Below are 14387 nucleotides of genomic sequence, written 5' to 3'. Positions count from 1 at the left end.
AGGAATAACACAGCAATTAATTTGGTCTGAGATAACCTTCACTATCTGCAGTGGTGAATCATCAAATGCAATAATGAGTACATGAGTCTAAATGGACGAGTGCTTTCTTTACGTTCACAATGTGCAGCCAAGATAAGAAAGTTTGTTCCCATCCAAGTTCTGTGTATCATTTCATATATTGTGCACTCATCTCACAATACTGTGGGTTTGTTGTTTATAGCCTGATACTATTTATGCTGTGGCTCATAATGAAAAACTTCAGATAAAAAACACAAGACATAAGTATCATTAATGAGCAAATTTATAGAAACTGTATGTGCTATACAAATGATGATACATCTATATACATGAGCATACTTTATAAATATTTAAGCAAAATACAACATAATACAAGATATTTGATCTTAGGGATACAAATTACATCTTGGTCTGTCTGAGAATATTGAGCCAATGAAAACAGCTTTAATCACCAGCAGACCCTTAGTCCTAATGGTCATTTCCTGAAGAACAAAATAAAAACCACACATGATACTAATATTGGCATAATGTGGCATGACAGGAAATCAGCATTAAAAGAAACAAGGTAAGAAACTGTCAATTTCTACTACATTAATTTGTGTATGATTGTGTCCTGTGATAGACTGTGACAGGTATCCTGGCTAATCTATATAAAGCTCACACTTTGTAGCAACTGTAATTTAACTAAATTAAATAGATTAAAGGCACAACACAAGCTGATTACTTTAAATGAAAGGTGATTATTTTACAAAAGTAAGTGGACACTCAACCCCACTGAACACATTTATTATGAACTGGAACACTGACTGCACCCAAGACCTCATGACCTGACCACACAGGACATGACACAATGACAGAATAAGCACAAATATCCACAAATTCTCCAAAATTGACAGGAAATAAATAAACAATTGAGGTTATTATAACAGCGAAGAGTCCTAAAACTGGACTGAAATGTTTAATAAGCATATGAGTGTCACGGTCAGGTGTCCACATACTTTTGTAGTCTATAGTATATTTGCAAAAAACACCCTAAGTATGAAAATCGTGAATCTTTGTCATGAAAAATACATTTAATTTTGTAAACATTATTTAAATCATAAACGATTTAAGGTTGTGATGAAAAAATGCACTTGTTCAACTGATAATGCCAAAACTCAAGCTAAAGGGAGGAAAGGCATTGTTCTTTCGGTCAATGGTCAATAACACATCATGTAATACAACACATTTTGTAAGCCGATTGCCACACTTCCCTGCCAGCAAACAAAAGCATGTCAAAGCAGCTGAAAGCCGTGACTGCCAGGAAAACCTCATTGACTTTTTCAAGTCCAGTCCAATATGTGTATGCATAGTATATCCTGAAGGCCTGATATGGCACAAAGCAAATCAGCATGATCAACACAAAGCACAGGCTCTTGATCTGAGCCCAGAACTCCTGATGAACCCATCGGAATTTTCCATGTTTTTGGCGCATGCGCCACATTATGTAAAACTGACATGACGCTAAGAGCACCCAGATCAGCAGCACCACAGAGCAGATGATATAGTTCATCACTTTTACATTTGCATTATTAAGAGCAGTTCCAAATGCAAAGCACTGAGTATCATTTTTAGTAGCATTATTTGTATCCGTTATTGATCCATAATTGATGGTAGAAGGGATAACAATAGCCAAAATGATGGCCCAGATAGTCACACTGGCTATTACAGCATGCAGCTCTCGGTAGAATTCCTGTCGATGTCTCCATTCAAAGTAAGTCAGGTATCGGTTGCAGAGGATGATGGCATAGAAGATGAAGCTGAGGTACATGTGCCCGTGAAGCATGCTGCTGACCAGCTTACAAAAGTATGGGCCTAATTCCCATTGATTGGCAACATAGTAGTAGACACGGAAGGGCACAGTGAGGAGAAAGATCAAGTGCAGCACCAGCAGATTGATCACTGACACTCTGGTGACAGACAACAGGTTGGACATAATGGTGGTGCTCATTATGATCACTCCGACGATCCCACCAATAAAGACAAGCAGGTAGAGAACCGCCAGGCTGATCCTGTATTCGATCGGTAAGCCAGATTCGCTGCTAAAAAAAACAAAAAAAGACAAAAAAAAGACAACAATCATTTAGCATTTGTCACTTCTTCTAACAATTTAACACATTTATAGTAAATTTGTGGAAAATATATTACTTGCAATGCATGTGAACAGATTCATATACTGTAAATAAAAAAATCTGTAATGGAAACATGTGTATAGCAATGTTTCAGCTTAGTTTCAGCTGGAGTCTGTCCAAGAATAGATGAAGTTCATGCTACTACAGTATGGTAATAAAAAAAAAACAAGGTTTGGAATGTTTTTTTTTATTGACCTCTTGCAATAACTGTAATATTAACTTAGACATTTTCTCTGGTGAAATTTTATATGAAAATATGAGCTAAAGCAGAAGTTGTGAAAGACTTCCCTTACACCCAGGGTTAGCTCTAAACAATAGTTTGCAATATATTTAACCAAGTTTGTTGAGTCATGCATTCATTTCACATCAGTAGGAATCCTAACATGAGGAACAAACTGTTAATTAAAAATATATTTATACAGTCTATAGATTGGATTATTACAGTGGGTGCTCATAATTTATTCCTTCACTATTTTAGGTAAATTCATGTTTTTTAATTAAAAGGCAACCTTAACAATACTTATGTAAACTTACACTATATGTGCAAACATATCACACCTGACCACAATCTGACCAAAACCCATATGTGGTTTTCTTTCACTGAAACTAAGAAACCCAAATCTGTTTCCAGCACGACAATGCATCTGTGCACAAAGCCAGCTCTATAAAGGCATGGTTTGTGAAGGTTGATCTGGAAGAACCTGTGTCCTTCACTGAAACACTGATAAAACGTTATCTCCCTACATTATTACTGATCTCACTAATACTGTTGTACTCTTTTAACTAAACGAACACAAATCACCACAGTCATGCTTTAAAATCTATTGAAAATGTATCATACATTTTATTCATTCAGGAATACACATCGGAGGTCCATTGCAGGGTCAAAGAACTATCAACATTAATGACATTGCATATGAAGCATTTGTAGGTTATAATAAAAAGCTTATTTAAGATTGAGTTTGTAATATTTAATACATCAATATATGAATGTACTATTCAAGTCAAATATACTGCTGATTATAATAGTTATAACAGAAAAAAACAAGCAAGCAATCAAATAAATAAATACACACAATAATCATAGATTATGATCATGTTTAATTAGATTTGTCAGATTAAATCTCCTTGTTTTTGAGCTCATTCAATAATGCTTGCTTGTGTTCAATCCATACACATATTCCTTTCTCTCATAACTACACAACTTTCATGTTTAACTCCTTAAAAAATAAAACTAGTATTTCCCCGAATGTGATATAAAATTATATTACAATATTAAACAATTATATTACACAGTATTCACAAGTTTAATATAATCAAGGCACAGTGATAACACACCTACGTTGTTAAACCTTCCATATATATTTTCCATATGTATTTAGGTTAAATACTACTCACCCATTCATACTTGAAACAATAGCTTATATTTTCAATGCAAGGTATCTGCGCTGCTGTATATAAAACAACAGTCAGGATGTGGCTTCTCTGTGCCTTCCTGACAAAAACCAGCCCTCGAACAACCCACCTCACACACATGAGGAAGTGCTGAACGCGAGATTAAAAATTAACAATGTCATTTAACTAGGTAATATATGTGTATGTATATTTTTAGCAACTGAGTAAAGAAAGTGTACAGATCACATAGAAACCATAAAGAAAGAGATGAGTCTGTTTATCAGAGACAATACAAATCCAGAGGTGACATTATATAAGTACTGTATATACTGTAGTGTCCATAGACTGTTGTTAGTGATAGGGTACAGTAGGAATGAGTTTCCACTTTAATAAACTTTAAACCCTATCTAAATGAAAGACTCGACTTTAAGAACAGTCAGTTACACTTTAACAAAATACAGACATACAACGGGAAGTATGAGGAAGGGAAAATGCTTGAGACAGTTTCCTCTGATGCAAGGTCAGTAGTCATTAGGCAGATGATATACAGTAGTAAGAAAACATACAGCAGTGTATGCTGCAATCTTAACAAGATCTTAAAGTTATGTTACTAACAGTATAATGTATTTTTCAGCTTTATTGTTATATGAAAATATGAAATAATATAATAGGGATACAGGGTTATGGATATTGTGTTCTAACACAATTAAGTGAATCCACAGGACTGAAGATAAGAGAAGAACGGAGAAGAATGGAGCCGTGCTGATGTGATCCCAACCTCCTCTCTATCTTCCTTTGTTGAGGAAACACTGTTTAAGTAGAAGTGCAAATGAGCTCATGCAGATAAATATGTAAATATATGTACAACAAATAAATAAGGCTATGGAAAAACAAGAAATAAGAGCATATGAAGTTGTATGTAAGGCACAAGATGTGTAAATGTATAAATATAAATATATAAAAAATGTATAATATACATATACCTGCACAATACAGTATATGTGCATTATGTGCATTGTATGTACAACTGTACCTAAGATAATATACAGTGTATATAAAAATACAGAGAGCTAAAGTTACGGCAAGCAACGATAACTATATATGACAATGACTGTATAATAATATAGAGATATAGATCACAGAATGTACAGTATGCATACAGTACAAGTAAATATATGTATAATACCAATGTTTGATGATTTTAATTGGTGACTGATTTCATGAGCCAAGGATTGAGGAACTTGATCAAAAGCCATTGCAACATGATCAAAAACCCTTTTTAGCAGTGAAAAACAAGAGCAATAACGTTAGTTGTTTCATCCAATTCATCAAGCTGCCAACTTTTGCTAGGCAGTTAATATATGCATGAGGTTTATATTAACAATAATACATTCACAAATACATTTTAATACACATAGTTCTACAAGCTGTACATGTAGCACACAGCTGAAATGGAATTAAGTAATTAAATTTCATTCTCATACTTAGGTATCATCATGAACTGAATAGAAAAATTAATTTTTGCGACATTCGCATTTTCGTCAAAAACATATTTCTAAATATTTCAATTCAGGAGACCACAAATTACATATACAGTATATTATATGTATATTTTTGATAACAAACCATTTTTAACATCAAATCCTTTCCAATATATACACACAGAGAATTTGACCTTATTTTCACTCATTTCACTCTAAGATTTTTAAAATGGTTCTTTTGATCCAATAACCATATTTTCACCTAAGTAGCATCTTTATCTGCTGTTTCCACACCAGTGGTGTGAAAGAGCAGGCCAGGAGAGTCAATCATGTCATCATTCATTCCTGGAAACATTTCTCTATATCATGAAGCAAACTGATATATGATAAAATACAGTACATGATAAGGTTTTACAAGCTTTAGGGAAATTGCACATGAATAGCAACAAACTCTGAGCTCTTTCTGATAATTGAGTTTCAGAGATCCATTTTGTTGAATGTTTTGTTCATATTTCAATCGTTAGTGATTGCAATTTTGTGTAGAATAATTTATGTAGATCAGCAACCATTCTACTGTATGCATGTTGTACGTTTCCACGACGTATTTGTAAATGATTTCTCAATGTATATGAGTAATGTGTGTTATGGTGTCAAAATAAACCTAAAACAAAATGTATAACTGAACGTGGCATCCATGTTTCATGTTTTTACAACACAGAAAGCATGTGAACACAACCTACTTCACCATTTTGGGAAGTAGGATCATTCTAATAGCACATGAAAGCAGTGTTAATTCCACTGAAGTGAAATTGTGACCACACCACACAAAGACATGTTGTTCAGTTGTACGCTTTCAATTTTGATTCAACTGTTTGAGCAAGGCAGTTCAGTATTACAGGTAATAGAGCGCATATATAAAAGGCAAATATACAGTAGGTGGAGCCTGATAGCCTAACAATGCAATTCAGCAGTCCACCCTGTGGTCAGTAACAGTCAGGGGATGAAAATCATGATAACTGCAATGCAGGGTAATCAACAAGATTACAGAAGCTTATCAAAAATCTATAGCAAAGCATCACAATGACAGGATATGAATGAACTGGTAATCATCTGGCAAACAATCATATTTAGTAAGTATTTTGTCCTGGTCAGGGTCATGGTGGATGTGGAGCCTATCCTAGAAACACAGAAAATAAAACAACAATACATTCTGACTGTTTCGCTGCAACAATCCCACCTGGACATTCACATGAAGGCCACACAGGCAAGAATCAGAGCTCAGGATTGACCCAGAAACCTTGAAGATGCGACTCGACAAAACTGACACTAACTACATTTCCATGCTGCATGAACTACATTAAATAAAAAGGAATTGGAAAGTAATTGAGGAAGTCAAGATGAAACAGGTTAAATATTCAGGTGAGTACAAAATGGATAAGATTATGGATTCCTGGTGACTACTGAACTATCAGTGGATTTGGATGTCACAGCAACATAAAAAGTCCCGTGGATTATTAATCTCCATATTTAAGTGTTCTTTTTTGTTCGAAGCGCATTAACATAAGCCTAACATAATCCTTCTTACTTTCAGAACAGTCTTTTGTTTCTTGATTTTGTTCTGCACACTTGGCTGCATTATATCAAATTGAATGCCCTGTAATAAATAACCCCATTCTTCATTTGATTATTTTATTCCGGTTAAAATTTTCATTCCAACGTTTTCTGATATTCTATTATATTAAACATCAGTATTTCACGGACATCTCATCTAGGCAGATATTGCAGTATATTTGTTAGCAAGTGCCGTTCAGTGCCCTGTTTATCTGATCTCACTGGGAGTATGGCATGGGGGATACGGGAAGTTTCAGGAAAGCACACCAGCTTAATGAACAGTAGACCAGTGGTATTGAACCCTCCATAGGGGATTAGCTGTGGATTTGCTGAACGCTAATCCAAATCAACACATGACCCATCACACACTGGATGGAAGTGTGTGTAAGCATTTTCTGTCCATAGATGGGTATTATTTTTGTTGTGAGAGCAAGATGGCCAATATTTTTTCTGTATTCTGCTTCATTCTGAGTCGCAACATATTCTGTGTTAAGTCAGTAGAGTGGCAGAGATGATAATTGCTTAAACTGGCAATGTAACAAGATCACTTTTCCAGGGATAAACACAAAAGCCTATATTCGTTCATTCATTCATTCATTCACTCATTTTCTACCGCTTATCCGAACTACCTCGGGTCACACTGTGCCTATCTCAGGCGTCATCGGGCATCAAGGCAGGATACACCCTGGACGGAGTGCCAACCCATCACAGGGCACAAACACACTCTCATTCACTCAAACACTCACACACTACGGACAATTTTCCAGAGATGTCAATCAACCTACCATGCATGTCTTTGGACCGGGGGAGGAAACCGGAGTACCCAGAGGAAACCCCTGAGACATGGGGAGAACATGCAAACTCCACACACACAAGGCAGAGGCAGGAATCGAACCCCCAACCCTGGAGGTGTGAGGCAAATGTGCTAACCACTAAGCCATCGTTCCCCCTACAAAAACCTATATGATAGATATATTTAAGTTGGAACCCCTTTAGGAATAATTTTATACAGCATAATGTATTGTCTTCTCCTGCATGTGACTGCTCATTTTCCATCATCATCTTGTGTTAGGGATTTTTTCTTTGGCCAGTGGTCTTCCAAGGTAAGATTTAATGGCAAATCAGTTATCATTACAGAAGTCAACACCGGAATTGGCAAAGAAACCACAAGAGATTTAGCTAAAAAGAGGTAAACATCTCATTGATTAATTTACTGCACATGCAAAGATACAGTATGAGTCTGTAAGATGGTACATCTAAACAAGAAATACGCAAGTGAAAAGTCACAAATGTATAATTACAGTCGTTACATGATGGTTAGTCAGGTTTCATAGTGTTGTCTCACAGGGGTCAGGATCATCATAGCTTGCAGAGATATTGCCAAAGCCGAAACAGCACAGAGAGAGATTGTTGCTGATTCAGGCAACCAAAAATGTCCTCATCAGAAAACTCGACACAAAATCAATCCGGGAATTTGAAGAAGTAATAAACAAAGGTGAGTGAAGACGGACTACAAGCTCATATGCTGTGGTTTGTGAAATGACACCTACAGCATATATTGTAACATATATTTATACATAATACTTTTTATGATGAGAAAGCTTTTACGAGACAAAAAACTGGATACTGACATTATTGTTTTTTTGTACCCGTTCAGAGGAAAAGCAATTAAATTTTCTCATAAACAATGCTGGAATCATGATGTGCCCCATTCTAAGACTGCGGATGGCTTTAAGATGCAATTTGGAGTCAATCATTTTGGTAAAATATTTTGTACTTTCTTTTCATTCAAAAAAGTGCTGAACCTCAAATCTATAGTGCTTCATGATAGGCAAGGAAAGGCAAGGCAAGGCAAGGCAAGTTTATTTGTATAGCACATTTCATACACAGAGGTCATTCAAAGTGCTTTGCATAGAAATTAGGAAACAGTTTATAAAAGAGAAAAAATATATATATATATGAAAAATAAGAAACAGGATAAAATCATAACAAAAACAAATAACAATTAAAGAAAATAGATGTGATTTTAATAAAAACAGTTTAAAATCTGTTAAAAAGAATAAAACAGGAGTAAAAGTGATTTGGATAAAAAGTGCAGTCAGTGTGAAGCAGCACAGCGCTCATTCAGTAAATGCAGAGTTAAACAGATGTGTTTTTAATCTTGATTTAAAAGTGTCTACTGTTGAAGCACATCTGATCTCTTCTGGAAGCTGATTCCAGCTATAGGTGGTGTAATAAATAAATGCTGACGCACCTTGTTTTGAGTGAACCCTTGGTATCTCTAACTGACCTGATCCTAATGATCTGAGTAGTCTGCTTGGTTTATATTCAGTTAGCATATCTGTAATGTATTTCGGTCCTAAGCCATGAAGTGATTTATAAACCAGTAACAATACTTTAAAATCTATTCCAAATGTAACTGGAAGCCAGTGTAAGGACCTGAGGACTGGAGTGATTTGCTCAAATGTTTTGGTTCTGGTCAGAATTCTGGCAGCAGCGTTCTGTATGAGCTGCAGATGTCTAATGGTCTTTTTGGGGATCCCAGTAAGGAGTCTATTGCAATAATCCACCCTGCTGGTGATGAAAGCATGAACAAGTTTCTCTAAATCCTGTCTTGAGACAAAACATCTAATTCTGGCTATATTTCTGAGATGGTAGTAAGCTGATTTGCTTATCGCTTTCACATGACAACTGAAATTAAGGTCAGACTCTAAAATTACACCAAGATTTCTGACTTTATTTTGTGTCTTTAGACCCCTAGAGTCAAGGTGTGTGTTAACCTTGAGAGTTTCATCTTTATTTCCGAATACAATGACTTCGGTTTTGTCTTTGTTTAACTGGAGGAAGTTTTGACGCATCCAACTGTTAATTTCATCAATGCACTTACATAGAGAGTCATTGGGGCTGTAGTCATTAGGGGACAGGGCTAAGTATATCTGGGTGTCATCTGCATAGCTGTGGTAAGCAATTTGGTTCTTTTTCATTATTTGACCAATTGGGAGCATATACAAATTAAAGAGAAGCGGTGCAAGTATTGAGCCCTGTGGGACTCCACATGTCATGGATGTCCACTCGGATTTATGGTTACCTATGTTCACATAGTAACCTCTCCCTTTTAGGTATGATTTAAACCATTTGAGGACCATCCCAGAAAGCCCTACCCGGTTTTCCAGTCTACGTAAGAGTATGGTGGGATCTACCGTGTCAAAGGCAGCACTAAGATCTAGTAGCACCAGCACTGATATTTTACCCGAATCAGAGTTTCAGCGAATATCATTTATTATCTTTATGAGCACTGTCTCTGTGCTATGATGCTGGCGGAAACCAGATTGAAAATTGTCCAAATAGCCATTTGAGTTTAAGAATTTGTTCAGCTGATTGAAAACAACCTTTTCAATGATCTTGCCTATATCTTGCCTTTTTTAGGAGAGGCTTAACAACTGCTGTTTTTAGGTACTCTGGAAAAGTGCCTGTGAGCAGAGAGGTATTTACTATTTTTAAGAGGTCAGTTTCTAAGCAGTTAAGTACCCTTTTGAGAAAGGATGTGGGGAGGGTGTCAAGGCTGCAAGTTGATGCTTTAAGATGTTGTACTGTTTCTTCCAGGGCTTTTGTATCAATTATGTCAAATTCTGAGAAAATTACAAATTTTTGAGGTTGTTGTAGTGAGGTCTGACTGACCACATTACAATATGAGGTCGTATCGATTGCCATTCTGATATTACTGATTTTCTCAGAGAAAAAGGTTGCAAACTCAATGCATTTGTTGTCAGAGAGCATTTCACTAGGAACTTGATTTGGGGGGTTTGTTAGTCTCTCTACAGTAGCAAAAAGAGTGTGAGTGTTATTTATGTTGTTGTTTATAATGTTAGAGAAGAAGATCTGTGTAGCTGTGCCTAGTTCTACATTGAAAGCACGAAGACTGTCCTTATAGATGCTATAATGTACTTCAAGTTTTGTTTTCCGCCACATACGTTCAGCTTTTCTGCATGTTCTTTTCATGCTCTGTACCGCTGTTGTGTTTCTCCAAGGTGCTTTTCGTCTGCCAGTGATCATCCTGACCTTTACTGGAGCTATACCATCAATAACATCTTTAACTTTTAAGTTAAAATTTTCAAGGAGAACATCAACAGAGTCTGCTGATGTGTTTGGCAACATTGATATAGCCTTCATAAATACCTCACTCGTGTCTTCATTTATGAACCTTTTTTTGACATAGACAGATCTAGCATCAGTGGCAGGACAGATCAATAAATCAAAGTAAACACAGAAATGGTCAGATAGCGCTTCATCCTTGATAACAGTGGATGGAATGTTTAGACCCTTGCTAATGAGCAGATCAAGAGTGTGTCCCCTATTGTGTGTAGGACCTTGCACGTGCTGGGTCAGATCAAAAGTGTTTAAAATATTTAACAGTTCTATTGCAGTATTGTTTTGTGCATTGTCTATATGAATGTTGAAATCTCCAGCAATAACAAAATAATCAAATTCAGAGGAGATTGTTGATAAAAGTTCTGTGAATTCATCAACAAAAGTTGGGGTGTGTTTGGGAGGCCTATAAATAATTGTAAACAGAATGCGTGGTGTACCTTTTAGAGCAACACACAAATATTCAAAAGACTGGTGATCACCAAATAACACTTGCTTGCATTGAAAGGAAATAAAGCAGCTATTCCTCCACCTCTTCTAACAGCTCTACAGACACTTGTAAAAGTAAAGTTGGGTGGGGCTGATTCATTGAGGACTGTAGCGCTGCAGCTGTCATCTAACCAGGTATCATTTAGAAACACAAAGTCCAGGTTGTTAGTGGTGATAAGATCATTAACTAAAAATGATTTGTTCTTTAATGAACGGATGTTCAGAAGTGCTAATTTAACAGTAACTGGTTTTGGCCCTGTCTCCATCTCAGAATGACGTCTTAAAGGCAGTAGATTAGATAGAGTTGTCGTGCAGCTGGAGAGGGCCTTCGTCTTTCTATCACATATCAGGACAGAGATAGGGAAAGCTAAAGGGACATTGGGCTCCCGCTTGTTCTGAAAACATTTCTGATTGTTACTACTGTCATAGCGGGGACCCAACACATATCAGTTACCAGTGCTGTTTGCAGATGAGGGCTGGTGTTATCCCTGACGTTGAGGCAGAGGTCGAAGTGCCCTCTCAGATGGAGGGGGAGGGCGGGCTGGGCCCGGAGGCTTTGGTGGTTGTGGAGCCCGCCGTTTCTTGGTTGGTATTTGGGGACTCGCAGCAATAGAGTGGGAAAGCTTAGTTCCAGCAGATACCAGTTTCTCCATTGTCTCTGAAAAGCACAGAAGTGGTGATGTTGAAGAGAGGGAGAGAGAGTGTGACGACATCAGCTGTGATTCTGGTGTTCCTGGAGGCTCGGGTGTGCTATCTTGTTTTTTCTGGTTGTTATCCACAGAAACGTCCTTGGGTGTTGATTCACCATCCAGCTGTAGTGAATTCTGTGGGCAGGGCTCAGCCTGAGCTGTGTCTGTGAACAGTAGTTGTTGTGGCTGTGGAGTTTTATCCTTGTCAACTGAATGTCCATCCAGGTGTTGGTGTGAAATCCTGTGGTCATTTAGGCCATTCAGGAGTGGACTGACACACTCAGCTGATGAAAGATGAAGGAAGAAAAAGATATTGTCTTTAAGCAACCACATTCATCACTGACCTATTCTATGTTTCTGTATCTTTCTGGAAAATCAGAATGCCAGATTATAAATGTAATGATTATGCCAGATTATGTAATTGTAACTGAATTTACTTTGTGCTAGCATTTGGATGACGTCAACAGTGAGAAGAGTTACCAAAAACAGGATGGACAGAGCAAGCTAGCAAATATCCTCTGTTCTCGAACCCTGACCAAAAGTCTTAAAGGTGAGACTGACATGCTCCATCCATGCTTATCTCATTTATGGTGGAAATTTAAGGCTTTGGCTATAAACAAATAAGTTACAAATGTCCATTTGATATAATAATTGGCCTCTAGAGTCAGCAAGAGTCAGTTCATTCTAAACAATATAGTGGTGTGTACTGAAGACACAGTGGCTCAGAGGTTAGCACATTTGCCTTGAAAATCCAGGGTTAGGGGTTTGATTCCTACCTCTGCCCTTTGTTTTCCTGCATCGGGGGCATCCTCTGTGTACTCTGGTTTCCTTCCCCAGTGCAAAGACATCTGTTTTATGCTGACTGGCATCTCTAAATTGTCTGTAGTGTGTGAAAGGGTGCCTGTGCACTGGCACTCTGTCCTGGTTGTTTACCCTGTCTTGTGCCCCAAATCCTCTGGAATAGACTCCGGGTTCCCTCTGGAACTGTGTAGGATAAGTGCTATGAAATGGATGGCTGGTATTGATATGTATTCATTTTACTCAAATACAAATCAAATATGAATTGAATCAAATACAATTGGTGATGTGACATGGAGCTGGTGGATATTTATTCTTCTCATTTCACAGCAATTTGCCAACCAAATTTGTGAAAGAAGTTAATTTCTTGTTTTCATTTTTAGCATAACAGTTCTGTCTCAACAGCGTCTCTTCTGAAGTCTCAGGGTTAATAAGGCAAATATTGCAGCTTGTCATGTTACTGTTTACTGTTTATTTTGAGTCAGAAAACTTAGAATTAGAGCTTTACCTCAAAGCACTGACCCCGAACACTTAATAATCTTCACATATATAACAAATGATTTACAGATTTGACAAACCTATTTTAAATATAGCATCTGCATACCAGAAACATTTCTGTGTTCATTTAGTATACTATAGAAAGGATGAAATATTAGAAAGTATATTAATATAAAGCTTGCAGCTGGAACTACTGTGATCTTGTTCTGACCACTCAGAAGTGAGCTTTTAATAGCACTATATAATAAAACGATTATATGTGTATATTGAACAGACACAGGCGTGACAGTATATTCAATCCACCCAGGCATTGTTTACACTGAACTAAAGAGACACATGAACCTTGGGCTCCTTTAATAGTCAGGTCTTTCACAAAGACATCAGTGCAGGGAGTGCAGACTTCAATCTACTGTTCTGTGGAGCCAGCGCTCGACTCACGCAGTGGTGGCTATTACAGGTGATTACATTCGCACATGGCAGTTAATTGTCTTCAGGTGTTTTACCAAATCTCAGAGGTATAATTGCGTTTCGCTTGCATGAATTGTAATCATTGATCGTGCTGTAATCATTTTCCTTCTGGCCTCTTTACAGCAATTGTAGACCTTCACGTTGCACAATATGATGAAGTTGTGGGAGCTGGGGACCTCAGTTGCCAGATGCTTGGCATGAACTGGGAATGAATGTAAAATTATTGCACACAGAGATGCACACACTCAGCATCTTATTAGGAACACCTTTACATTTGCTCACGTATGCAGTTATACGATCAGCCAATCATGGTGTGGCAGACTCGGCAACATTTTATCATCTTTAATGTTCTAGTTTATGTGATACTGTGCCTACTATATCCTCAGAAACCTTGTTATTGTCTGATAGGTGTAGAACTTGATGCAGAATTCTGCTGTTGTAGCTCATCCACCTCTAAAGTTCAGCGTGTTGTGCATTGTAAGATGCTTTTCGGCTCACCACATTTGTAAAGAGTGATTATTTAACTCATCACATCCTTCCTGTCAGCACAGCCCAGTCTGACCATTGTCCCGTAAACTCTCTTATCAACAAAGCCTTTCCATCGACAGAACTGTGGCTCACTT

At 37.2% G+C, this 14387-nt stretch overlaps 2 protein-coding genes across 3 annotated transcripts; one reads left to right on the top strand and one right to left on the bottom strand.

Annotated features, from left to right (window-relative positions):
• Positions 1-283: 283 nt before the first annotated feature.
• On the bottom strand, positions 284-3726 carry LOC113657459 (probable G-protein coupled receptor 141). 2 transcript variants are annotated; one of them, XM_027169280.2, is made up of 2 exons: positions 3588-3726; positions 284-2099 (listed from the first exon to the last, which is right to left on the bottom strand). In XM_027169280.2, the coding sequence occupies exons 1-2, from the start codon at positions 3593-3595 to the stop codon at positions 1229-1231; spliced, it is 879 nt and encodes a 292-aa protein (XP_027025081.2). In that variant the 5' UTR covers positions 3596-3726; the 3' UTR covers positions 284-1228. The 2 variants fall into 2 exon arrangements, with proteins under 2 accessions (XP_027025081.2, XP_047673735.1); XM_047817779.1 differs by having other exon boundaries at positions 284-2096; positions 3588-3706.
• A 3854-nt stretch (positions 3727-7580) lies between these two features.
• On the top strand, positions 7581-13976 carry si:dkey-94e7.2 (uncharacterized protein LOC100141353 homolog). Its single transcript, XM_047811699.1, is given in 11 exon segments — positions 7581-7865; positions 8031-8106; positions 8108-8171; positions 8334-8384; positions 8387-8437; positions 11815-11900; positions 12448-12550; positions 13571-13648; positions 13651-13753; positions 13888-13911; positions 13913-13976. Coding segments are annotated over 11 exon segments (873 nt in total). The 5' UTR covers positions 7581-7692.
• The last annotated feature ends 411 nt before the right edge of the window (positions 13977-14387 follow it).

Source organism: Tachysurus fulvidraco, chromosome 1 (assembly GCF_022655615.1).
Source record: "Tachysurus fulvidraco isolate hzauxx_2018 chromosome 1, HZAU_PFXX_2.0, whole genome shotgun sequence".
NCBI classification, from domain to species: domain Eukaryota; kingdom Metazoa; phylum Chordata; class Actinopteri; order Siluriformes; family Bagridae; genus Tachysurus; species Tachysurus fulvidraco.
The sequence above is the reverse complement of the archived record's forward strand: the minus strand, read 5'-3'. Positions and strand labels throughout refer to the sequence as shown.